The 27,687-nt window shown below is 41.8% G+C and overlaps 1 protein-coding gene across 1 annotated transcript in view; it reads right to left on the bottom strand.

Moving 5' to 3' along the window:
* Positions 1 to 27,687, bottom strand: part of col9a1a (collagen, type IX, alpha 1a) — a 70,501-nt gene that overhangs the window by 34,539 nt on the left and 8,275 nt on the right. The window contains exons 7-14 of the mRNA XM_064324467.1: positions 22,989 to 23,012; positions 22,816 to 22,869; positions 22,331 to 22,384; positions 7,455 to 7,490; positions 7,305 to 7,361; positions 7,034 to 7,087; positions 5,017 to 5,070; positions 2,934 to 2,987 (exon numbers count right to left, since the gene is read on the bottom strand). Coding sequence (XP_064180537.1) covers positions 2,934 to 2,987; positions 5,017 to 5,070; positions 7,034 to 7,087; positions 7,305 to 7,361; positions 7,455 to 7,490; positions 22,331 to 22,384; positions 22,816 to 22,869; positions 22,989 to 23,012 — 387 coding nt within the window. The remainder of the gene's footprint in view (positions 1 to 2,933; positions 2,988 to 5,016; positions 5,071 to 7,033; positions 7,088 to 7,304; positions 7,362 to 7,454; positions 7,491 to 22,330; positions 22,385 to 22,815; positions 22,870 to 22,988; positions 23,013 to 27,687) is intronic.

Below are 27,687 nucleotides of genomic sequence, written 5' to 3'. Positions count from 1 at the left end.
AGAGAAAGAGTAATGATGCAGTAAACATGACCCTGTTGTTTACCCTAATGAAAGACATTTTTATCAATGAACCAATGTTTGTTCAGCAAAAACCTAAAGAGCCAGCTAGAACGCACCATCATTGGATACTAACCATCATTGGCCCAACAAAATCCAAAATTTTCCCTATTTGTGCTGTTTGCTCTTTGGCAAAGAATATATCCATAGTTGTTGAACTATTCAAATGTTTCAATATCTGAGCATATACTGTAGGCTGCTGACTGATATTATATATGACATTATATATCCAGCTGTATGAATGCTGGCATTTGGCATACTATAGGGTTAATATGACATGGCTACAATCACAGTTATTGTAAAATCGTTGTGTTTTAGGAAATTGTGGGACTAGATGGCAGTGGTCGCCAGTCAGCATGAGATTCGCAGGCACAGGTAGCAAGCTTTGCTGGAATGGAATACTAGCAACATGCTAACTGGGCTGAGAGCGACTTACATTCAGCCAAGTGTGGAGAACTGGGACAGCCCCTGGCTTATCTCTCAAGCTTCTAGGTAGATACCACTAAATGGCGATATGCTACCTAGTACATTATTATCACTCTAATCGTAGCACTTTTACATTCAGACAAAACAGCAATCAAACATTGCAAGCTATCATGGCACTGACAGTGCACAGAAGTAGGGATTGCTCTGAATACATCATTGACAGTGTACTTCACCTTTTAATCTGGATACCTCATTGTTTGATTGTCAGAAGCTTTGAACCTTGCCTTTTTAATCTGAAAAGATCTATCTAATCATACCTGAGTTTGTTCATTTTTATTTGTGAAATATAAAATGTTATTCATCTGAGTAAATTAAAATACTTCATATGCACTGTATAACCAAATTTCAGTGTCTAATGAGTCCGTTTGCTGTTGATGTTTCCATTCTCTTTCGGTTAATGCAGAAAGGATCTCCAACATAAAAATATAATAAAAACGAAACAACTAATCTGATTTGGAAGCTATTTAGCTACAGGTTTTATGTAAATAATAATTATACACTTAGGCAATGTTTTCTAGAAATTTTTGATGGTAAAAAATCGAACAAACTAAATTCAAACTAATTTCTCTTATTTATAACTAAAAAAAAAGTGACAGCCCTGAAGCCATTTGTTTGGCTATAATTGAAGCCTCCTGGAACACCCACTGATAATATATTCAGCCTAATGCAGCCCATTTTCCACCAGTCGTGCGCTGTGAGCTGTGTGCTCCTTGCCTCTGGTCACAACAATATAGAAAATTCAGTAGCAACGTCCAGTGTGCCCATGCATCGTGTGCCATTGATTCCGGTAAACAGAGCCCTCTGATTGCAAACCTTGCCGTATGCTAATGGTTGACATCCAACATCAACATAATAACTTCGGAACAGATTTACATTAAACAGACACCTTATAAGCACAGTATATTCATCAGCTTCATCGTGTCTATGAGTGATTGGACCTCATAATTGCCTTTTGTTGTAGCATTGTTATGATGTGATTGTGTGCAGTAACAAATAATGTGTATGACCGCTTTCTCATTTACATTTATCTTATTTGGCATGTGCCCTCTGAATGGCTGTCCTGAAGGTGAAATCACACAGCTGGCATGCACATGAGGTTGGGACAGTCCACAATATTATGATTACTGTATTATTCCATGTGCAATGCAAACGGTTTACAATGTGATGAGTGACCCAACTCTCACCTTTTTAAAATTAATTGCATTGGTTTTTAATTGATTTTAATACTAAAAACATCTGAGTTTTCATGTGAACACATTCTTATTCTATCAAAGTAATAAGTATTCATTCTTATCACAATTATTAATCGTGGCAACTGTAGTTCAGCTTGTGTAGAGCTGATCCCAGACCAATCTACGATTACAAACCACGTAGATCCCCTGGACCACTCTCTTCTGCTGTTATCAGTTAAATATTTTGTCATAATTGAACTAAAAGCAGGAATATTTTTCTTTTTAAAGAAGTGGCGGAACATCTCCAATTCCCACCCCAATCTGTAATAGCCAATAATCTGCAACTGCAGCCATTTTCATGTTGTGAATCTCACTGCTGATTTGGGAGATTGTAGACATCCACAGTTCTCCTCAGACACATGATGTTGCCAGACTCTTCTTTTCACACCACAGACTACTTGCACATAAGCTTGCACACAGTGGAGTTGGTGGAAGACATTTTATATGTGGCTTATATGTAGTCCATGGGTACCTGATCAACCAGCAGGTGTCGCTAGATAATGGTGAACATGGATCCCTAACCGACTGAGCCCTGCCACACCCTGGGCAATGTAATCATCAATTGTGCATCGTCCTATGAAGCTACTGGCCACATGGCATGGTCCAGATTCTTAATCAAATGAGCCACCTGGCAGCCCCAGCAGGTCATTTTTTGTCAGTTCTTTATCCATATTTTTTTCTTGGTGAAATTAAAGGGACACATACATCATGCTATAGCATGTTTATTTTCTAAAATGCACATAGTCAGCTATTCCTTATTTCACAGATGAACTGTGTATCCGGTACACAGGTGCGACACTACCCAAAGAAAAAGTACCTCAGCTGAATTTGCCACTCAGGACACAAAACCCTTTATTTTATAATGTAGGTTGCATGCAAAATAATTTTAAAAATGTATACCAAGCAGAGCTAGTATTTCAGTTTTAGGACATTATTTATATAAGTGGCTAGTTAAATGCTTGTCAATGAGTATCAAAGGAGTGGAATATAAAGAAAACTGTAACTGTACACTGAAAATACATTATTTATAGTTATACTTTTAGGAATATTTTAACAAAGGAATGCATGTCTTTGATATGTCATGAGCTATATTTAGATTTAGTGTCACAGTCATTAAACCTAAAACATCATTAGGACATTGAGCCTCAGGATGCTTACCTGTTCACCTTTTGGGCCCATCATTCCAGTAATTCCCCTGATTCCCTGAAGACCCTGAAATCAAACCACAGAAAGATATATAACATTTACCAGATTTTACTTGAGAATAAGTCCAAGCAGACAGTAGTCATCGATTTCACTAGGATGCATAATTACTTTGTATCAGATAAATACAGATACATTGGAGAAAATTATATATTTATTGAGTGGTTTGCTGTTTATATGTGTATATATAGATTCTATCTCAGGATGGCATAACTCAACAAGAAAACTTTCATATATGCAGTGGGCTCCAGAACTATTGGCACCTTTAATAAAAATGAAGAAAATAGGCTGCATAAAATAAATGACACAGATAATAATCTATATGTTATTTTCAAACATATGGGAAAACTATATACTTTTATTTCAATACATTTATTCTCATGCTTCAATGTTTTTTTATTAAGTAATCTAATTTTTTCTGAAAACCATAGATGCCATAATTATTGGCACGCCTAACAATTATTGTAAATAAAATCAAACAAAATTAAATTGGCAATACAATTGTACTTAATTTAGTTAATCTCAGTCTAAAGGAACTATATTGTGTCATTCCATCGCTTCCAGTTTCACTAGAGAATAAAAATGAGGTAACAAGCATACAAAAACCCTTTGTCATTCATCAGCATGGGAAAAGCCAAATAACTGTCAATTCAGAAGAGACCGATGGTAATTTACCATCAGAGGTCTGGTAATGGGTACAAAAAAAGACATAAACGGTTAAACATATCACTTAGCACTTTAAGGGCAATAATAAAAAGGTGTAAAACATGAGGAATGGTTGCAAATTTTCCAGGAAGAGGAAGCAAGTGCATGGTGTCCCCACGGACGGTGAGGAAGATGGTGAGAGAGGCCATTAATAACCCAAAAATCACTGTTTAAGAATTGCAGAGATTGGTTTGTTTTTTGTGGTCAACAAGTCTAAAAAAAACATAAAATGGCACCTCCATACCAACTAACTCTTTGGAAGGGTGGCACAAAGACAGCCCTTACTGAGCACAATAAACAAAACCAAGAATCTGGAGCTTGCCAAACCTCATTGAAATTATGACTGGAAGAGAGTGCTATTGTCAGATGAGACCAAAATTGAACGTTTTGGCCATACACACCATCAACATGTTTGGCGGCAAAAGAGGAATGCGTACAGGAGAAGCACCTCATACCTACTGTCAAATATGGAGGTGGATTTTGATATTTTGGAGATGTTTTGCTGGCAGTGGTCCCGGGGCACTATTTTAGATCAATGGGACAATGAACAAAGTACCAGGAAATTCTGGCAGAAAATTTGGTTGTCTCTGCTAAGAAGCTAGGACTTGGTCATAGGTAGATTGTCCAGCAGGACAATGACTCCAAGCATATATCAAAATCTAAACAGAAATGCTCAAGTGAAATCAACATCCATGTTTTCCAATGGCCATCTCAGTCTCCAGACATAAATTTCATCAAAAACCTGTGGTCTGAACTGAAGAAGGGGGGTTCATAAGCGCAAACCCAAAGATCTCAATGATTCTGAAAAGTTCTACATGGAGCAATGGTCAAAAATCCCTCCAAATGTGTTCTCTAACCTTATCACAAATTATAGGAAAAGACTCATGGCTGTCATCTTTGCCAGGGGTGTTTTCACAAAGTATTAAGCCAGGGGTGCCAATAATTGTGGAACCTGTTTTTTGGGGGAAATATTTGTTTTATTTTAAAAATTTAAGACTTTGGTTGATTCCAATGATTCATTAATCAAGCACACTAGTTTACACAAGTTGGAAAATAAAGCTTATGTCAATAACTGTATTATTTTTTAGTTCAGCCTCTTTTTTTTTTTTTTTTTTGCATTTTTTGTGCATATTTATCAAGGGTGCCAACAATTCTGGAGCCCACTGTATATATGATTTTATATAAGAAATGTTTCTTGTTCAGTTCTGCCATCCTGAGAATTTTTTTCATTTATGAACAACGATTTCTTTCCACAGTGTATTTTTGCCCTTTAAGCATTATATTAAATGTACATTAAATTCTAGGAACAATGAGGGCAGTGAAAATACTTTACATGTGGGCCTTGCGCACCAGGCTCTCCAGGGTCTCCTTGGTCGCCTTCTTCACCCTAAGAGTTGATTTATATACACTTTAAAAAAACAGTCAAGTACCAACCACACATTGCCTTAACAACTTCACAGTGCCTGCATGTACCATATTAAAAATGTCACCGTACCACTGGTCACATAGAGTAAACAGTAGAATTTTTTTAACTGGCAATACTCAGTTGATTAAGCAAGTGATAAATGTTAAAAGAAACCCTGCCTGTTAAGATATGGTGTAAATGCCTTCAATTATATAAATATGTCATAAAAACCACATGAAATATTTTAGTTATTTTAAAACTTAATAAAACCCTTTGACTCATAGGTCACCATTGTTATTACTGTTACAATGCACTTTGGGTAGTGATGTCAAATGGTTGCACAGGTCTCCCGGTCCATTGCTCTTGTCCATTGAGTGCCATTGAAAATGTCTCCTTCTAGCGCCAGCCATTCAAAGTCACATATGGATCAAATCTTTTTTGGTGAAACTGAAACATGTACATTATCGCCATTAATTTAAATCACATAAAAGAATGATAATACGTGCTGATACAATAAGACGTTTAGCTGTTTAGCTATTGAATCCACCCTATTCACAGATATCCCGTGTATCACATCACACACAAATTCTGTGGCATTGTATTGATATTTTTCACTATTAATAACAGCAACTGCTGGACAAAACAACAGAGTTAACTTCCAGTGCAACCATTTTATGTCATCTACCCAAAATTCATTGCACATCTAAAATAATGGTGATCTCCATTGGTTAATGGCTTGGATATTTTTTTTATATAACCGATCTAACTGACTAAATCTTTTTTGTGGTTTTTACAACATGATTCCATAGTTGAGGGCATTTATAACATATTAAGCCCAACAAGTCTTGGTGGGGTTCCCTTTAATGGCTTATGTTACTCAGGACATAGGCCGAACTGATAAACAGCCATTATTTTACCAGTTATCAGAAAAAGAAACAGTGCCGTGATTTACTCTATTATTGCATATTTGGCATTCTGAATGGTTTCAGATCTTTAGACAAAATAGATTATTAGACAAAGGGAACCTGAGTAAACACAGAACACATTTTTTTAAATTTCATATATTATTTCATACATTTCATGAAAAAAAGTTATCAAACACCAATATCACCCATGTGAACAAATCATTTCCCCCTTAAACAAATGTGCAAATGTGAGACTAGCACTGATGCTTCTCTTGGTTAGCATTGGTTTCCACCTTGCCGCTCTCCCATGAATCCCAGTTTTGCCCAGTCTCTTTCTCAATGTGATGCCAAGAGCGTTGGCCATAACTGAGGCTAGAGAGACCTGCAGTTATTTGGATGTCATTCTGGGATGTTTTTCTTGTAATGTGATTAGGCTACTAGCTAACTAGTATGGTGCAGTTGTGCAGTTTATGGCTAGCAAACTCCTAGCCCAGTGATCAAGATTAATCTGTAAATGAATAGAATAGGCTATGCATTGTATTCATAGCCTGCTAGCCTACTACAAGAAGAGCAATGGCCGTGTCAAACCATGCCTCTTTTCTGGGCTTTTCTGGGCTAACATAGACAAAATTTTTGCCTGTCAGGGGTCGAAATTTTAAAAATGTGAATTTTCTTGAAAGCAATGCCTTCTCATTAACCAGCAGTTACACACACCAAGCTCATTTCACTATCTGTGGAATCTGAATACATACTTGCCAAAGTTTTAAAACTTTGTTTTGGTCTGAAATTTTGTTCAACTGCAATGTGTTAGGACCATGTTTCAATGGTCTATGATCTATCAATGAATCAATGAAAAATCACTGATAAAGCTGTATCAATGTAATCAATCACTTTGTGGGAGCATACCCATGTCCTTAATGAGGACTTTCCTCTTGTCCTTCAGTGTCTATTATTCCAGCTATAGGTAATAGCAGCATTTTTTTAATGACATCTGCATATTTGTTTTATACATAGCACAATACACAATACATAGCCCTTACCTTGTGTCCTTGTTTTCCTGGCTCACCTGATTCACCTTTCACACCTTTGTGGCCCTAAATGAAAAATACAATCAACACTGGCAAAGATCTTGGATCAAGGATCATTTCAGAAACTGTCTGCACAATATTATATTATTGGCTTTATTAATGCAATATTTGTGTAAATTACACAATAAGAAAACAAACAAAATACATTTACTTCCTTTTTTGTAGCTATTTTTATTTTTTTGCTGCTTTCTAAACAGCATAATGCTTGAGAAAGGCAACTCACCTTCATACCTGGCAGACCAGGATGTCCAGCTAGGCCAAGGGGGCAGGCGTTAGGACACTAGGCGAGAAAATACTCACTTTGTTAGGTAATTCTTGGATAGAATACATATAGTGTAAGGGTTATTCTTTAGTCAATCTCAACAAGTCTTACCAATTCTGTAGTTCCATCATGTATCCCAGGAACACCCTGACAGAAAAATAACAAGGATCCACTCATTTTATCATCCTACAAGAGGTGTACTTCTGTGGGTCCATGACCCTCAGTAACAACCTGTAGTTTTGCATAATAGTGCAGGAAAAACCCTAAAAAAGGGTCTTATTTTTTGAGATATCCCTACCAGGGGTAGAACAAAGCCCAATCACATTTTTTCATAACTTTTACATGTCCTCTTTATGAAATGGATGGTCATGAAAAAAGATTTAATATTAAATTCATCAATGAATTGAGTCACCACCTAGACAAAAAGTACAATAAAAACACATGCCCTGATAGAGCGAATACCAAGTTAATCCCTTATCAATTTTTACCTACTGGTTGTATTTACTTCATATTGTACTGATAGCTCTCATGTAGTGTCCCTACACCTCAAAGCAAACAGAAAGTCAAAATATTGTTCTACTGTGAATCAACAGCCTTTTATATAAAGTCTTATTATAGGTGGAATATTAAGACACATTCGCTTCTAATTCACAATAATACTGTAAATAAATACCCAGTTATGATAATAATTCATTTTTAGTAAGTCACCGATATCGATTTCATCAGAAACAAGCATTAGTTGTGATGACCCAGTGAGCCATCTCATAAGATGTCAATTACAAAAAAAAAGAAATCAGCAAAATGGGCACTCTTCCATTCTGTATGCAGGACTATTTTTTACCTACTGAATGTATACAGTGGTATACACTAGTCTTTTTGTGTCATATCTATTGAAATGATCAGGCAATCTGAGCTTTTTAATGTATTTTAATTAGGGCTGCCAATCAATTAAAATATTTAATCGCAAATGAATCACACATTTTTTATCTGTTCAAAATATACCTTAAAGGGATATTTTTCAAGTGTTTAATACACTTATCAACATGGGAGTGGACAAATATGCTTTCTTTATGAAAATGTATGTTTATTTATGATTGGAAATCAATTAACAACCCAAAACAATGACAAATATTGTCCAGAAACCCTCAAACGTACTGCATTTAGCATAACAAAATATGCTCAAATCATAACATCTCAAGCCCAACAGGCAACAACAGATGGGCATACTGACCTGCTAAATTTAACATTACTTATGAGTACTCAACACAATGTAGTGTGTCCAACTTTACGCTTATAAAGGCTCACAAAAACATCCCCTTCTACTATGTGGGATCAAAACAGGATGATAGAAAATAAAACAAACAATAAATAAAGTGAGCAGGAAACAGTGGAAAGGGAGTATAATACAGAATTAGGATTCGAACTAGGATATTGTAGTTAGGCTATACTTCCATTTCTTTGGATACAACAGTTAGGCTATACTTCTATATGCCCAGACAATGAAAAACTGTGTTCGCGCTGTTTTACTCGGGAAAACACGGATTCCCACAGAAAACGCTGCGAAAAAAGTTGCTGATGGATATCGTAACTTTTAAATTTCACATATTGCTATAATGAATGGGGAACATAAACGATACTAACGCATATCACATAATCACACACCCAAATGAAAATGCATGAAAAGCCTAGATACACCATTTTTTTTATTACCACGAACTACAAATGCCGTCATTTCTCTTAATGTGACGTAACCAATCCGGAAGTTGGAAAAGTTGGAGCTCAGAAATGATGCTCGAATTTCCGACCTATAATTCCGATTTCTACGACCGCTCAGTTGCTTTTATCACAAGTCGGACCTCATTTTTTACTAGTTCTGAGTTGTCTTGAACGCAGCATAAGATTCGGGCAAACGTTCACCATAACAGACCGTGCGTTAAAAATGCCTTAGAAAAATTAAGTGGCGTTAAAACGAATTTGCGTTAACGCGTTATTATCGCGTTAACTTTGACAGCCCTAATTTTGTGTTTTTAATGTTTTGTCCCCATGCGTTCACACTGTGGAACAGTCTGTTCCTCATCAACCTCAGAATGGGCTTCTGTTAAACATCAGCACTGTTTCTGAAGTTATATTATTAGCTTCTAAAGTCTTACACTTTCAAATATATTTACAAAGAGAAGGACAAATGGCCTATAGCAGAGCATGGAAAGAATGGGGAAAATTGGTCAATTATAAGGCATGAGAACATATCTGTGATGCAGGGCTGGGGTGGCCACTGCATCAGGTGGTGAATAAACAAAATCAACATTATAGATATTTGGCAAGCTGCCTTTCCTTTAACCTGGAACTGAAAACAAACAAAAACACTTTATAAAACAATAAATCAGAAAACGGTAAACAGAAATCTACAGTGGTCAAGGCAGTGCAAAAGTGTCCACAACAAACAAACCCCAGCAGCCATAGAAGAAAGGTCTCCCCTTTAGATCTGGGAGCAAGGCCTTCTGTAAGTTCCAATGATTAGACAATACGCAACAGTTGCTGCCCTCCTTGTGAGTGTGACGTCATGTTGTGAACTTTAACACCCACTCCTGTCCGCTAACTCAAAAAAAAAAGACACAAACGCAAACCGAAGGAAGCTTCTTGCTATCGTTATTTTGCAGCGTAGACTGCCAGCCAAACGCAGACGTCGAAGCTGGGTACAAGAAATAAACCAAGCGAGGATACAACTGGGAGAGTATCATCGTTTGGTCCATGAACTCCATAGTGCTAGGTACAATAAATGAACATGCAAGAACTGCTAAATAGCGAATATTTTATACAGCTTAATTCCGATGTAGGTACTTGTCCCATTACCCGGTACTGTCAAATCACGATGACGATAATAAAATTGAATCTTAGGAAATGAATCGCGTCAGTAATTCATCTGACGGTTTCTCGGTAAACAGCGGACTGCTACATGGTAATTTAAACAACTTACGTGATTGGCCACTGCAGTGTGACATCGGGTTGCGTTCCGGCAAAAGTTGATTCTGGTTCAACTTTCTTACCGCAGGCCCCTGCGTTTTTTTCCGGCACCACATGCGGTCCCCCACTGCCGCAGCCTAAACGCACTACCTGTCACGGGTTGGACTACCTTTTAACCACCAGAGGGTGCCAAAGACTCTTTGTTGTTCTGGATACTGGTTAGCCTCCCTTGTTATGTTGACCCAGCCCTCTTGTTAACTTGCCCACCTGTACCTCATTGTCTCTGTCATGTGCCTTGTTTGCTTGTTTTCTCAGTGTATTTAAGCCCGGTCCTCTGTCTATGTCTTTGCTAAGTCTTTGTGATTCCTTGGCGTTTCTCAAGCTCAAGCCACCTTTTTGACCCCGCTGAATAGTCTGCCTGATTCGACCTGGACTGTTATCAGTATCTCTTTTGGATTTTCCCTTGCTGGTGTGTTTGCTTGTTTCACGGACTGATCTGTTGTATTTGACTTTGGCTCTGTTAGTTTGGGATTCTGATTTTTGGATTACGTATTGGACTTGTTGGACTGTAATTTTTTCCCTGCTTAGGTGTGTTTTGAATTTTTGGGTTTTTTGGTTGTGGATTAAAACCAACTGAACTCCTGCTTGTGTTGCTCTGCACTTGAGTCACCTCCAGTCTCTGGTAGCGCAGTGGACTAGGTGTTTGATTGCCACACGGGGGACCAGGGTTCAAGCCCCCAGTCTGACAGAAGACTTAGCCATGACTGACTCAGCAGAAGAAACATCCTCTGTAAATATCTCCACTACAGAGTTTGAACGGATAATGGCTGCCTTGAACAGTTTTGGCTCCACTATGGACACACATGGTCAAGCCCTAACCAATCAGCAGGAGATTCTAGCTCGCCATGACCAAGTTCTACAGCAGCTAGCTCAAACCGTTCAGAGGTTGGTTCCACCAGTTCCCTCATCCTTCACCTGCTCCACTAGCCCCTCCCGCTCCAGTACAACAATCCTATATGCCTGCCTCTATACATGCATCTGGGCCTCCCTCTCCACATCCCAGTACTGAGCCCCGCCTCCCAGCCCCCCAAAGGTATGATGGGAATTCGGGTGGATGCCAGGGTTTCCTGATCCAGTGCCAGCTGACTTTTTAACTACAACCAACAACCTTCCCTTCTGATAGGTCCAGAATTGCCTACATTATTACCCTGTTAACCGGTAAGGCCCTGGCTTGGGCAACTGCAATCTGGCAGAAGCAGGGTCCGGAATGCTCAGACTACAAGTCATTCACTGGCGATATGCTACGAGTTTTTGATCAGTCTGCCACAGGCCAGGATGCAGCCAAACAAGTTTTTCAGCTCCGTCAGGGGAGAAACAGTGTAGCTGACTACGCAATTTCGTTCCGTACCCTTGCTGCTGTAAGTGGCTGGAATGAGACGGCACTCATTTCTGCTTTTCTCAATGGTCTCTCTGATGCCTTGAAAGATGGTTTGGCTTCTGTTGATTATCCTGGCAATCTTGAATCCCTTATTACTCATGCCATATGTCTTGACAACCGGCTCCGTGAGCGTCACAGAGATCGTACCAGTTTCCCAAGGAGACATGAACTAACAGGCCCTTCCTGGCAGCTACACACATCTCTCACTGAGGCACCTGAACCAATGCAGATTGGACACACTCATCTATCTCAGGCTGAGAGGGACCGACGCATAAGAGAGAGGTGTTGCATCTATTGTGGCAAGCCTGGCCACTTCAGAACCTCCTGTCCAGAGCTCTTGGGAAAAGAGCAATCTCGTCCAGCAGAGGGAGGGCTGTGACGGGAGCGACTCTTACTCCCGAATCCCCTGGTGCAGGTGTATACCTTCCCATTACCATCACTTGGGGTGAGCAGAATTACTCTTGTCAGGCCCTGGTAGATTCTGGTGCTGTGGGGAACTTTATTGATGCTATTGATGCTTTATTGATGCTATTGATGCCCACAAGGCGCTACATTATTTGAGTAATTACGCGGCACTTCAAATAGTGTTTCTGAGCGACGCTAGCGTCGCTCCTCCTCAGTTTTATGCAAGCTCTTCCCATCTCTGTCTGCTCTCTGCCCTACAGCACCCGGTTCCAAAGACGTGGCCCCCCTAAGCGACGGAACCCAGCTAACCTCTCCTACCCCCAGCTGTTTCCCTGCAATAACTGCACAGTTGCTGGAGGACTTTGGAACTGCCAGTCTGCTTCAAAGAAGGCTGATTTCATCTCAGCCTATGCCTCCCTGCTCTCCCTTGATTTCCTTGCCCTCACTGAGACATGGATCACCCCAGAGAACACTGCAACCCCTGCTGCCCTCTCCTCTTTCTTTTCATTCTCCCACACTCCCCGACCATCAGGCCGTGGTGGTGGCACTGGTCTCCTAATCTCTCCCTCCTGGAAATACTCAGCCCTACCTCTCTCTGACCTACCCCGATTCAGTTTTGAATACCATTCTGTTTCAATCACCTGTCCAACTAATCTATACATTGTTGTCATTTATCGCCCCCCAGGTCCACTAGGAAACTTCATCGATGAGCTGGATATCCTACTCAGCTCTTTCCCTGAGGACGGCACCCCACTGATCCTGCTTGGAGATTTCAACCTCCACCTGGAAACATCCCAGTCTTCAGCTGTCCTACATCTCCTCCACTCCTTTGACCTCTCCCTACAGTCATCTCCCCCTACCCACAAGGCGGGCAACCTCCTCGACCTGGTTTTTCTGAGGAATAGCCCTTGCACCGATATCACTGTAACCCCTCTGCACACCTCTGACCACCACTTCGTTTCCTTCTCCCTCCCCCTTGCTCCCTCTCACCCACCTTCTCCCCCCACACCCACTGTATCTGTCCGCCGCAATCTCTGCTCCCTCTCAACCTCCTCTCTTGCTTCATCTGTCACTGCTGCCCTCCCTCCTCTCAAATCCTTCACTACCCTCCCCACTGATTCTGCATCCACCTCCCTACTTTCCTCCCTTACATCTGCTCTTGACTCCCTCTGCCCCACTGTCTCTAGGCCAACACGTCCATCTCCTCCCCGCCCGTGGATGTCCAATGCCATACGCACCTCCAGGGTTGGACTCCGTGCAGCAGAGAGGAAGTGGAGGACATCCAGAGATGCTTCAGACCTCTCTGCCTACCAATCCCTCCTTGCAGCGTTCTCCTCCACGGTGACTGCTGCCAAGGTAAACTACTATCAAACCAAAATCCATAACTACCGTTCTAACCCTCGGCAACTGTTTTCTGTCTTTTCCTCTCTCCTCAGCCAGCCATCTGCACGCCCTCAGTCCTCGCTCACTGCTGACGACTTTGCAACCTTCTTTGACGAGAAGATTGCAGTCATCCGCAACTCCTTCTGCACTCCACCTCACCCTATGCTCCCCTCCCCTTGTCTCTCCACTCCTCTGCTTACGGTCACTGGCTCCCAACTCCCCACCCCTCAACCTGTACTCCCCTCCTCCCTCACCATTTCCCCTTGTTTCTCCGACTTCTCTCCCCTCACCGATTCTGAGGTTTCACAACTCCTACTTTCCCATCGCCCCACAACCTGTGCCCTTGACCCCATTCCCTCACCACTCCTCCAGGCAATCTCACCCGAGATTCTCCCATTCATCACCTCCCTGGTTAACTCCACCCTGACATCCGGCTGCTTCCCGTCAACCTTCAAGAAGGCCCTCATCTCCCCCCTCCTGAAAAAGACCACACTAGACCCCTCCATCATTGGGAACTACAGACCGGTATCTCTCCTTCCATTTCTGTCAAAAACCATTGAACGTGCTGCATCAAATCAACTCTCTGTGTTTCTTTCACAGAATGAGCTCCTCGATCCCCATCAGTCTGGATTCAGACCAGGCCACTCGACAGAGACCGCACTCCTCTCTGTCAACGAAGCTCTCCACGCAGCCCGAGCAGCCTCCCTCTCCTCCGTCTTATTACTTCTGGACCTATCGGCAGCCTTCGACACAGTCGACCACCCCACCCTCCTGTCCTCCCTATCTGCAATGGGGATCTGTGGCACAGTCCTCAATTGGATTGAGTCTTACCTCTCAGATCGCTCCTTCCAGGTAGCCTGGGCTGGTAAAGTATCTGCGCCACACCCCCTCATCACCGGAGTCCCACAGGGCTCGGTCCTTGGTCCTCTCCTCTTCTCTCTCTACACCCAGTCCCTTGGCTCTGTCATCACAGCTCATGGTATGTCTTACCATTGCTATGCTGATGACACACAACTGTTTCTCTCCTTCCCACCCTCTGACACACAGGTCTCAGCCCGCATCACTGCCTGCCTGAGTGATATTCAGAGCTGGATGGTCCGCCACCATCTCAAGCTCAATCCAGGTAAGACAGAGCTCATTTATATTCCGGCTCTTAACTCCCCTCTCTCTGATCTCTCTATCTCCCTAGGTAATACCATCCTCACACCATCACCCTCAACTAGAAACCTTGGCGTGGTGATGGACAACAGACTGTCCCTCACCGAGCACATTTCAGCAGTGACACGTTCATGCAGGTTCTTCCTGTATAACATCCGGAGGATCCGCCCCTTCCTCACAACTTACTCGACCCAACTCCTCGTCCAGGCAGTGGTCCTGTCCCGCCTGGACTACTGTAACTCCCTGCTTGCTGGCCTCCCAGCATCATCTATCAGACCCCTGCAACTCATCCAGAACGCAGCAGCGCGTCTGGTCTTCAACCTCCCCAGACATTCCCACGTTACCCCCTGCTCACCACCCTCCACTGGCTCCCCGTGATGGCTCGCATCAAATTTAAAACATTAGTGCTTGCCTTCAAAGCAGCCAGGGGGTCAACCCCTCCCTATCTACGTCAACTCATCAGACCCTACACCCCAGCTAGACCTCTCCGTTCTGCTGCCACATGTCGCCTGGTCCCTGCCCCGGCTCGCACCAGCACCCGGTCACGCCTCCTGTCTGTTCTAGCCCCACGGTGGTGGAATGACCTTCCTGTGCAAGTCAGAACAGCAGAGACCCTGGCCGTCTTCAAACGTAGACTGAAGACTCACCTCTTCAAGCTACATCTCACCTCATCACCCCCCACTACCCTCTAACATTTTTTTTTCTAAAAAAAAAAAAATAAAAAAAAAAAAAAATAAAAAAATAAAAAAATAAATAAATAAATAAATAGGGTGTACAATTCACACTTTTTTGCAAAGTTATACCTATTGTAGCTCTCTTGCAGGAATGTTGTAAAGCGCTTGTCTCTGAGTTTTGTAATGCACTTGTTGTAAGTCGCTCTGGATAAGAGCGTCTGCTAAGAACCTATAATGTAATATAATGTAATGTAATGTAATCTTGTTCAAAGATTCAAGATCCCCCAAGTTACTCTGGACACTCCACTCTCAGTTACGGCTTTAGATGGCCATCCTCTTGGGCATGGCATCGTGACTTCAGCTACTTCTCCTTTGTGTCTCAAGGTAGAGACTCACCAAGAGGAGCTTTCCTTACATTTAATTGATTCCCCTGAGTTCCCTGTGGTCCTGGGCTTCCCCTGGTTGAACCAACACAACCCCCATTTTGACTGGATTACTGGTACTATCCTCGAATGGGGTCCTACTTGCCATGCTACATGCCTTTTTTCAAGTCCTTCCTTTCAGCTAGAGTCTCCAGACCCTTCCGAGTTAACCCATCTTCCTGCCGAGTATCTGGATTTGAAGGAGGTGTTTAGCAAGAAAAGGGCATCTACACTACCACCCCACAGGCCCTACGACTGCGCCATTGAACTTTTGCCAGTCACCAGCCCCCCTCGTGGACGGATCTTTTCACTTTCCTTACCTGAACGCAAGGCAATGGATACTTACATGAAGGATGCCCTAGCCTCTGGTTTTATACGTCCTTCCACCTCGCCAGCAGGGGCTGGGTTCTTCTTTGTGGGTAAAAAGGATGGTGGATTGCATCCATGCATTGACTACCGGGGTCTTAATAAAATCACCATTCGTAATCGTTATCCCCTGCCTCTGATGTCCACAGCATTTGACTTGCTCCAGGGAGCCACTGTTTTCACGAAACTGGACCTGCGCAATGCTTACCATCTGATCAGAATCCGAGAGGGTGATGAATGGAAAACCGCCTTCAATACTCCGTCCGGTCATTACGAGTACCAGGTTATGCCTTTTGGACTGACAAATGCCCCTGCTGTTTTCCAGGCTCTTATCAATGATGCCCTCAGAGACATGATATATCAGTTTGTATTTGTCAACCTGGACGATATATTAATCTTCTCCAGATCTTTGCATGAGCATTGTCATCATGTGCGCCAAGTTCTCCAGAGACTGCTCAAGAATAACCTCTTTGTCAAACCCGAGAAGTGTGAATTTCATGTCACGGAGGTCTCATTCCTTGGATTTGTCATTAGGGAGGGTAGAATTCAAATGGACCCAAAGAAGACCCAAGCGGTGCGTGACTGGTCTACTCCAAGATCCATCAAGGAGGTCCAAAGATTTCTTGGATTTGCAAATTTTTACCGCAAGTTTATCAGGAACTTCAGTTCAGTGGCTGTTCCCATTTCTTCCCTAACTAAAAAGAGTGGTGCTCCCTATGCTTGGACTCAAGAGGCTGACAAGGCATTCCGGGAGCTTAAGCAACGTTTTTCCTCAGCGCCCATCCTGACGCTTCCTGATCCAGCATTGCCATTCATTGTTGAGGTAGATGCCTCGGATGTGGGAATTGGTGCCGTCCTTTCTCAACGCTCATCTGATGGGAAACTGCATCCTTGTGCCTTCCTGTCTCACCGCTTGACTCCTACTGAGTCCAGGTATGATGTCGGGGACCGGGAGTTACTGGCTGTTAAGCTAGCACTGGAAGATTGGAGACACTGGCTGGAGGGGGCCCAACATCCATTCCTGGTGTGGACCGACCATAAAAATCTGGAATACCTCCAACAAGCCAAGCGTCTGAACCCCCGTCAGGCCCGGTGGGCACTTTTTTTTAGTCGTTTTGACTTAACGCTCTCATACAGCCCCGGAACCAAGAACATGAAGCCCGACGCCCTCTCAAGGCAACTTCTTCCCTCCAGTCGAGATGATGATGCAAGGCCGGCTATCTCAACATCACGAATAGTAGCACCTATCCGATGGGTAATCGAGACTGCAGTAAAACAGGAACTTCAGAATGACCCAGATCCCAGAACAGGCCCCAGTGGACTTCTGTTTGTGCCCAGAGCCGTAAGATCTCAAGTCCTACAGTGGGGACATTCGTCCCACCTCACTGCCCATCCTGGATCCCAAAGAACATACAAGTTTCTTCATAGACGTTTCTGGTGGCCTGAGATGATGAAGGACATTAAAGCGTTTGTGGCCAGCTGCCATGTGTGCATCCAGAGTAAGAACCAGCAACAACGCCCACAAGGTCTGCTGCATCCCCTCCCCATGCCAAGTCATCCCTGGTCCCACCTCTCAATGGACTTTATCACCGGCTTGCCAGTTTCTGAAGGAAATAGTGTTATTTTAGTTATAGTAGACAGGTTCTCCAAAGCCTGCCGTTTTATACCTTTACCTAAGTTACCTACAGCATTTGAGACAACTAAACTTGTTTTTGATCATGTTTTTCGAGTTTTTGGTCTTCCCCAGGACATTGTCTCAGACAGAGGCCCCCAGTTCTCCTCCCGTGTGTGGCAAGCATTCTGCAAGCTGATCGGGGCCACAGCCAGTCTCTCCTCTGGGTTCCACCCCCAGTCTAACGGGCAGACCGAAAGGGTTAATCAGGATCTGGAGGCCACACTAAGAAGCCTGGCAGCTAACAACCTTTCGTCCTGGAGCTCTCAGCTGCTGTGGGCAGAATACGCCCACAACACCCTCCAGTCCTCAGCTACCGGGTTGTCACCATTCCAATGTCAGCTTGGGTTCCAGCCACCGCTGTTTCCTGAACAAGAGGAGGAGGTCAGTGTGCCTTCAGTCCTCCACTTCATCCGGCGTTGCAGGAGGACCTGGCGAAGGGTCCACCAGGCACTGCTGCGGACTTCCAAGAGGAACCAAATTCAAGCCAACCGTCGCCGGAGGCCAGCCCTTCAGTTCCGTCCTGGACAGAGGGTTTGGCTATCCTCGAGAGACCTTCCTCTGCGGGTGGAATCTTGCAAACTTGCCCCTCGTTTTGTTGGTCCCTTCAAGGTGCTCCACAGAGTCAACCCTATCACCTATCGTCTCCAGTTGCCCCGTTCCCTGAAAATCAACCCCACTTTCCATGTGTCCAAGTTACGACCAGTCCTTGTCTCCCCCCTGGCCCCTGCCCCCAAAGCCCCGCCCCCTCCTCGGATCATCCATGGCCAACCTGCCTTCACAGTTCACCGGTTGCTGAACTCCCGCCAGGTTCGTGGTGGTGTTCAGTATCTGGTGGACTGGGAGGGGTACGGACCCGAGGAACGCTCCTGGGTTCCTGCTCGGGACATCCTTGTCAAGGACCTTATAAGAGACTTTCACCTCCAACATCCTGCTTGTCCTGGGAACGTCAGGAGACGTTCTTAAGGGGGGGGGTCCTGTCACGGGTTGGACTACCTTTTTACCACCAGAGGGTGCCAAAGACTCTTTGTTGTTCTGGACACTGGTTAGCCTCCCTTGTTATGTTGACCCAGCCCTCTTGTTAACTTGCCCACCTGTACCTCATTGTCTCTGTCATGTGCCTTGTTTGCTTGTTTTCTCAGTGTATTTAAGCCCGGTCATCTATGTCTTTGCTAAGTCTTCATGATTCCTTGGCGTTTCTCAAGCTCAAGCCACCTTTTTGACCCCGCTGAATAGTCTGCCTGATTCGACCTGGACTGTTATCGGTATCTCTTTTGGATTTTCCCTTGCTGGTGTGTTTGCTTGTTTCACGGACTGATCTGTTGTATTTGACTTTGGCTCTGTTAGTTTGGGATTCTGATTTTTGGATTACGTATTGGACTTGTTGGACTGCCTGCTTGCAATTTTTTCCCTGCTTAGGTGTGTTTTGAATTTTTGTGTTTTTTGGTTGTTGATTAAAACCAACTGAACTCCTGCTTGTGTTGCTCTGCACTTGAGTCACCTCCAGTCTCTGGCAGCGCAGTGGACTAGGTGTTTGATTGCCACACGGGGGACCAGGGTTCAAGCCCCCAGTCTGACACTACCCCCATTCAAATGAATGGGAAGACTGCCGATTTTGCCGCACAACCCTGCGGCAAGCTGATCTGGTGTGAATTTAGCCTTAGAGCAGTTGATTACAGAGTTAACTTGCTTTACTTAGATAAGAATTGGGGCTGATTTGATGGTGAAAACAGAAACCAACATAGATTATGGCTCTCCAGGACCAGGACAGTAGACACTTGCATTAGCCAACAGAATGCCAATTATTGTGGCAGAAAGTGAATAATTTTTAAGTTGACAATGGCAGAAACAGAGGAGAATTGCAGGTGATACTCACAAGCTGAGCAGTCGGTTCATTTAAAGATAAGTGCATGTATTTTAGTATTGTGGCAGTGGCGTAACATGTGGGATGTAGAACCAGGCCTTCATTAACATTACCTCTAAAAGGATGATTACTCTGAACCCATTTCCATTTCTTGATTATCACTCAATCAATTAAATTAATAAACAAAACCAAGAAATATAGCAGTGGAGGCTGGTGAGCTGGGAAAAGGGGGGCATAAAGCATTGCCTTTAAACCAGTCATTACTCTCAATCTATTTCAGTTTGCTTAGCTCAATTAATAATCAGACAGGAATTATTATAGACAAGGAATGCAGAAGAATGCTTGGAATAGCATCGATGCAACTGTGTAACTTGTAATTGTGTGGAAAATACTCATTAGGTCATGAATGAGTGCATTGGAGAAAAACATGCACTTCAGCTGCAAGTGAGTATTTCACATTATTGCTGATAAAAGGGGAAATTGATAAGAAAAGAAGGTTCTCTGTCAAAGATAGCAATCTAGCACGCTTACATTCATCTGTGGTAACCTATTCTTTGTCCTTCCCATCAAACGGGGTGTGAGCCATGTCAGGCCAAATATTCTGACTGCTCAGTATTTGTACAAAAATTATAATGCCAACTAATCCTTAAAGGTAAGAGAGAACACGAAGGTATTATTCTTTGATAATTTTTCTCTGAACCTACAGAGCAACTGTTTTCAGTCAATTATTCATTAACCTCACATAGGTTGTCAATGGAAAGTTTAGGCATGGACTAACATAACTGGAATCACTGCCATTAGAATTCTAAACTTTTATAGAATATCTGTATAATTAAGCCTAATGTTTTGTCACCGAGGTCATGAAATCCACTAAAATCAGTAGTTGTGCCAACTTAAAATTTCCAATATTAAGCATCTCTAACTGAAAAAGCATGAATTCTTAGAATTATTGGCCTTCATGTGGATTGTGAATAAGGATGGGTCTGTCACAGGACTATCATGGATAATATTTACTAAAAAGGAGTAAAGCAAAAATAACAATTGTGGCAGACTCATATTGTGTACAGAGCATACTGTCTTGACACATAAAATACTTAAGTTAAATATCTTGAAAGCGCTTTTCTTGAATGGGCTTAGCAATAAGGGTTTAGACATTGTTGACACAACATATGGCCTTCAAGCAATGAAAGCACATAGTTACAATATCTGAGTGCATACAGCTGAGAGAGAAGAAACTACAGCAGAGGTCTATGGCAGTTATGCCATCCCACCAAGTTACGCCTTGGTGGGACGGCATGGTCCATATCTATACAGCACAGAGAGTTTGGCACTTTTCAGGGGTTCCTACAGAAATAACTACAATGACCACAGACTCCCAGCCCATAAAACATTAATTTCTGCACTGTACCTTCTGACCTCATGTCAACAGACAGAATTCACAAACAACTTCACACGTCCGCACCATAAAACCCCAAAATGACTGGATTTTGGTTTTTTTTATTCATATATTTCCTGCCTGATTACATCATAACAAATGCTCCAAGCCCACAAACAATATGTCTCCCCATTGGACATTTAGCTACAGCAGCCAATCAAAACATCACGTACACAAGCAAAATTGACATATATATTCTTCACCAAGAAAATTCACAGCCACCACCCCTAATTTGTTGGTGGCTCACTGGTAATTTCCTTGCCTTGGGACCGTTGAGGCAGAGGATTGAATCCCACCTGAGGCTCAGATAAATCCGTAATTTGTTATGCACGCATACTAATTTTTACTAAATTCACATTTTTATATTTATTCATTTGCATGATTGAATGTTTCTTTGTATAAATGTATAAATAAAGTGTTTGTAAATGTGAATACTATATGTTGCAAGGAAATGTTTTCATGGGGATAATTAAGTATTAGAATGGATACATATGTATGTACATATGTATGTACAGTATTAAGAATATTTTACAATCACAAATGTTGCAAATGTTGAAGAGCTTGTACATTTTTTAAAATTAACTTGACAAGCAATACAAACATATCCTTTCTGGTGTGTAAGTGTTTATCAGATGTTTAAAACATTCATTGAAATGATGTTTTCTTCCATGTGGCTATTTTTTTAACATGATACTTTGATGTGACACTTAAAAGTTTGAATGACAACAATGTGTTCAGATGGTAAGACGAAAAAACACAGGGCCAAGTTACTTGAAGTGATTTAGGAAACATTGGGTAGCAGCACTGCTTTGGAATACAGCATGCTTAATTTGTGTTAGCAAAGATAACCAATAGTTTTTATTGTAACTTGGCCTAATTTTGATACCAATACTTTTAATGGCAGGCCTAGATTTGTATGTGTTTGTATGTGTGAGTAACTTGGCATTTTTGTACGTTGAAAACGTGTTTTCTACATGACTTCCAGCCCATGAATAGTCTCATTTATGTTAGTTCCCATAATAATTTCAATTTTTTGAAATGGCTTAGCACCCAAGGGGATATCCAGCCACAGTCATCACTGGCATGGTCAGGATAAAGATCCAGACTGTGGAATACCTTCCTTCTTAATATCACATGTTCATATTTACAACAAAGTTGTTGTCTGATGGTCTTCATACTGTGGGCAAATAGAAATACAGTGATACTTACCCTGGGTCCAGGTGACCCGGGAAGCCCCGGTGGCCCTCTCAATCCTATGTCTCCCTATATTAAATAAAAAGACATAACTTACCATACAAACACCCTTTCTCACTCCTGCTCTGACTACCTTTGCACTACTATGTAATGTCTTATAAAAGAAGATCACATTTCAAGATCAAGATCATGTCAGTTTATCCAAAGTTACCTCTTTATATCTCAACAAATTTTTTTTACATAAAAAGGCATGTTTCTCATATACAAAGCTGCAGTCTATACTTTATAAAAAGCAATTCCTACATTCTTTCTGGAAGCCAATCCAATATTAGTGAATGAACTGTCAGTTTGTTGTTCATTGGATAACACAAATACATGTTAGACATGAATTTAAAGTGATTCAAGTTTTTAAAAACTTAAATCAGAATGAACAAACTATTTAAGTCCCTGTTGAAGGTGATAATGACAAGTCAGGGAGGGAATTCTGCAACACTACTCACAGGAAGTCCAACTTTACCCAGTTCACCTGGGAGCCCCGCTGGTCCAGGTGGTCCCTGTCAACGATAATGGCAAAAGTCATGACAGGACACTGAATTTGCAATATCTGCTCAGCATACTACTATGTAACTATCTTGTTTGAAATGATATTGATATCACCAGATTAGATACTTACAGGGGGTCCATCAGGCCCAACACCCTACAAAAGCAAAAAAAGAAATCAAGTTACTGCAAAAATGGTGAGGTCCAAAAAATTGCATAATGGACACTAATTTCACTAAAGGATTGTACCTCTTCTATGTGAATTAAATGGCTGCAAACATTGAAAAGGAATGTGGGATTCATAAAGCTTTCAGAACGAGTAAAATTCACAGCCAATTTGCACCAAAAATTAATTTGTCACAAAATGTGTATCAGTGTACCTCTGGTATCTGAACATATCATTTATGTAATCAATTTTATGAATTATTTTTAAAAACACAAAGCCTCAATTAACCACTTTCCATTTACTGAGCCTGGAAAACTAAGGGGGAATTCACAAAAGGATTTCAATGCTTTTGGACCTGTTAACTGTCACTAGTACTAGAACAAGACCAGGTCAAAACCTAGTATATGGCTGGACCTAACACACGTGATCCGGCTGACCAGTGGTGTAACTTCATAACTCAGCCAACCAATGATGTAACTTCATCACTCACTCAGTCACTCACTCAGTCACAGACAATTGCGTTTGTAGGGCTGGCCCTGCTGTTGCGATCCAGCCAAAAACATACATAAGATTCACAAAGCACCTGCGGTGAGTGGAAAGTGCACACAAGAGCATTATCAGAGAGATAGTGACACAGTGCGCTGTGTGGGCCATGGATATTAAAACTGTGCAATGTAGATTGGCCTCAAAACAGGGTGTGTCCAATTCACATAGATGATCTCAAATTACCCCAATGTGATATTTCAGTATTTTGCCCCCTTATTTCCAGTCAGCATATACAGTGAGCTCCATAATGTTTTGGGACAATGACATATTTTTTCATTATTTCGCTGTGTACTACACAATTTTAGATTAGTACTTAAACAATTCACATGATGTTAAAGTGCAGATTCTCAGCTTTTAGACGTTTTTTTAGACCATATAGACGTTACAGCACTTGTATACATACCCATTCCATTTCAGGGCACCATAATGTTAGGTAAAATGGCTTCATAGGTGTTTGTCAGGTGTATTCAATCCTTGGAGTCTGTCGTTGTTTGTCAAAATGAGTACCAGAGTTGTACCAATGAAAGTCAAGGAAGCCACTATGAGGCTAAGGAATAAGAAATAAAGTCAGAAACATACGCCAAACCTTAGGCTTACCGAAATAAACCGTTCAGAATATCATTAAGAAGGAAGACAGCACTGTTGAGCTCAGTAATCACAAAATGGCCTGGCAGGCCAAGGAAGACCTCTACAGTTTATGACCAAAGAATTCTCACCATAATGAACAAAAACCCCCAAACACTTGACTGACAGATCAGAAACACTTTTCAGGAGGCAGGTATAGATGTGTCAGTGACTGCTGTCCACAGAAGACTTCACAAACAGAACTACAGAGGCTACACTGAAAGATACAGACCACAAGTGAGCCACAAAAATGGGATGAAAACCATAAAAGAGCCTGCAGAGTCTGGAGTCCGGTACAGGCGTTGCAGAACATCTCCAGAAAAGACACTCAGCACCTGGTAATGTCTACAGGTCAAAGACTTTAAGAAGTGACAAAGCACTAAGCATGACTACTTTCACTTACAAAACATTAATTTGTCCCACTGCCCTGCATGTTTTAGATGTTTCCCTGCTCCAGCACACCTGATTCAAATGAATGGGTCGTTATCAGGCTTCTGCAGAGCTTTATGACGACCCATTCATTTGAATCAGGTGTGTTGGAGCACGGAAACATCTAAAACATGCAGGGCAGTGGGTCCCCAGGACCAGAGTTGAGAAACACTTCTCTAAGCTCCTTCTTCCCAATACCCTTCTCAAAATACTCCATGTTACTCAATGCATGGCGACACAATGAAACTGTGTAACAAATCCTAAATGGGTATGGGTATCGGTATGGGTCCCACCTGTTTAAAAAGGAGCACCAGGTAGAGTATTCTAGAGGAAACCACTGGGGAGATTCTACTCCTACTCATAGTTGCTAAATGAAAGTGTACGCATACTAGGCTGTCTATATCTGACCTTTTAGATGCCACTGGGAAGAATTGTACAGGAAATGCATAAACTACCCTTGTATATTTGTGTGATGTTGTCCGGAGCACAATAATTGACATAGAAATGGACTTGAAAGTACACAGAACAATATTCATAACAGTAGTAGCTGGTAACGATGGTATAACAGCATGCGTAGATTAAAGATACCACACTATGCAAGTCAGAGGTTGTCCTAATGTCATTTTGCATTACAACAGTAGGCTACCTGAAAGTTTTGATGTACAATAATTTACAGTAATGGTAGTAAAAATATAGCATAACTTATCCGATTAAGTTATGAAAGTAATTGAAACAGGGAATGACTACTGACATGTCAGAGCAGTTTGAAGTAAAATTTCACAGTGTAAGGCTAAATATTTTTTGAGTAAATGAGCAAAATCCAAAAACGTACATTTATACCGACTTTACCATGTCTGCAATAAGTATACAGTGAAAATGTTTTTAATTTTGAGTTTATTCAAGATCACGTCTCTCCAGTCAACATGTAGTTCCTCATTTATTAATCAGGAGAAATAAACAATTATTGAAATTATTGAATTATTGAAATAAACAATTCTTTTTAAATATACTGTTTTTTCAAGGAATCTTTAAGAGAGACCAGCAAAGATGTGTGCACACAAGAGATGCCAGCGACATGAAAGCTAGGGAAAAGTGAATCCTGACCACAATATTTCAAATAAAAATTAGTAGTTCAATTTTGTATTAAATGGTTTTTACAGGCAGATAGGGGTCAAAGAAAAAAAAATGTCTTAACGAGTGCAATGATTTTCAAATGGTAATAAATTACTTATCACGTCTTTTTGTTTACTTTAAGGTAAGCAGGAACCCACCTACAGGTATAAGAGACTTCAAGGAACAGTTCTTCCTTTGAACATATTCTATCTGAAGTCAAAATGTGCCTTTCACATTAGTGATTTAATTAATCACCAAATGTGCAGAGACAGTATCAAGTGATTCATGTGAAAATGCGGTCATTCTTGAGCAAGTGGTTTCTTATAGCAATCATGTAAAAGACAAAGTGGGGCACAACCAACACCGGTCTGCCCTACATTTGCCCGACAGCAAATACTTTAACACTAGAAAGGCCAGAGGCAACACCATTGGGCATTTAGACTTCAAAATTTAAATTACTCCAACACTGTAAATGCAATAGCTACCCTCTTCCTGCCATGACTTTTCTTAAATATTTGGGCTTAAAATGACTGTGGTATTTAAAAAATTAGTAAATAATTAGTAAAGTTTGTGTAATTTTTTCACAAAAATCCCACACCAGACAACAAGCAGCAGGTTTTGGTACTCAGCCAGGGAAAATGTGTCGCTCTCTCCTCTCCTTGCATGCTATGGAGCAACTGAATGATCGACTCTTTGATACAAATTGATTGAATTGTTTTACACATACATTAGGCCTATAATCACACAAAATCCATTAATTGCATCACCAAGTCTTGTTCCTTTTTTGGAGCAATTTCCAAACAACTGAATGTACCACGAGCATCTGTATAAACAACTGTATGCAAATATAAAAATCTTGGGACCACACAGACACTGCATCGTCCAGGAAGGTGGTACAAATTGACTCCCAGGGCTGAACAAACTTTGGTCCGTAAGGTTCAACTGAACTCCAAGACAACAACAAAGAAACTGCTGAAGGAGTTGCAGGCATCAGGTACCAAAGTATCTACATCCACCAATAAGAGAATCCTACATTGCCATGGAATGAAAGGCTGTCGCGCAAGGAAGAAGCCCTGATAAATGGTCAAGTTAAATTAGGGATTTCCTGAAGTTAAATACAGCTGTCCAGGCTGCTGAGCTGGCTGGGGAATACCAGCAATACTCCGTGTGCTGACAATCTTTATTGTGCCTAACCTCAACTTCTCCAGTTTTTTCCCCTGGGGCTCTTGCCCCTTCCTTGCCCTGAATTCAGACCACTCCAGCTTTGTTTCCTCGCTCTGAGTTTACACGATCGCTCCAGCCCTGCCCCTTGCTGCAACCTTGTTCCTCACCCGGTTCATGTCAATGCCTTGCTGCAGCCTGAAGCTGCAGATATATCACCTTGCCTCTCTAAACTGCACTATAATTAACTATACAATTGTGGTTTCTATCATTCCTATTAGTTTACTACATATCTCAACTGTAACCTGCTAGATCCCTAATTACATTTCTGTTACATCCATTCTACTGCTGCTTTACACAAGGCTGGCCAGAGAAAGACGGGTCCTCCGTAGTCGGATTCGACCCAAGATTTCTTCACATCAAGGAGTTTTCTTGCCACCTTTTGAGGGTTTTTCTCCCCACGTTGCTGGGTTGCGTTAACTAATCAGCCCAGATGCTTAAATGTGTGTTCCTCCCTACCGTTTGGGGGCTGTGACCAGGAGCATACACAGCATACACAGAGAGAGCAATTTCAATTTTGTTTGTTGGAGCACATGACCAAGAAAATAAACTGCTGCTGAAAAGCAGGAGGAGCTTGTCAGCTGAGAAGCTGGCCAGCTAGGAGCAGCCAGCTGAAAAGCTGTCATTCCATTTTACTTTCTTTTGTCTTTATTTTATTTTGTTTCGTTTATTGTTTTTGCCCAGAAGCCTCAGGGGAGGGGTGAAAAAGTATCTGCACCCTTCCTGATTTTCT

This window comes from Anguilla rostrata, chromosome 2, assembly GCF_018555375.3.
Source record: "Anguilla rostrata isolate EN2019 chromosome 2, ASM1855537v3, whole genome shotgun sequence".
In the NCBI taxonomy this organism is placed as follows: domain Eukaryota; kingdom Metazoa; phylum Chordata; class Actinopteri; order Anguilliformes; family Anguillidae; genus Anguilla; species Anguilla rostrata.
The sequence above is the reverse complement of the archived record's forward strand: the minus strand, read 5'-3'. Positions and strand labels throughout refer to the sequence as shown.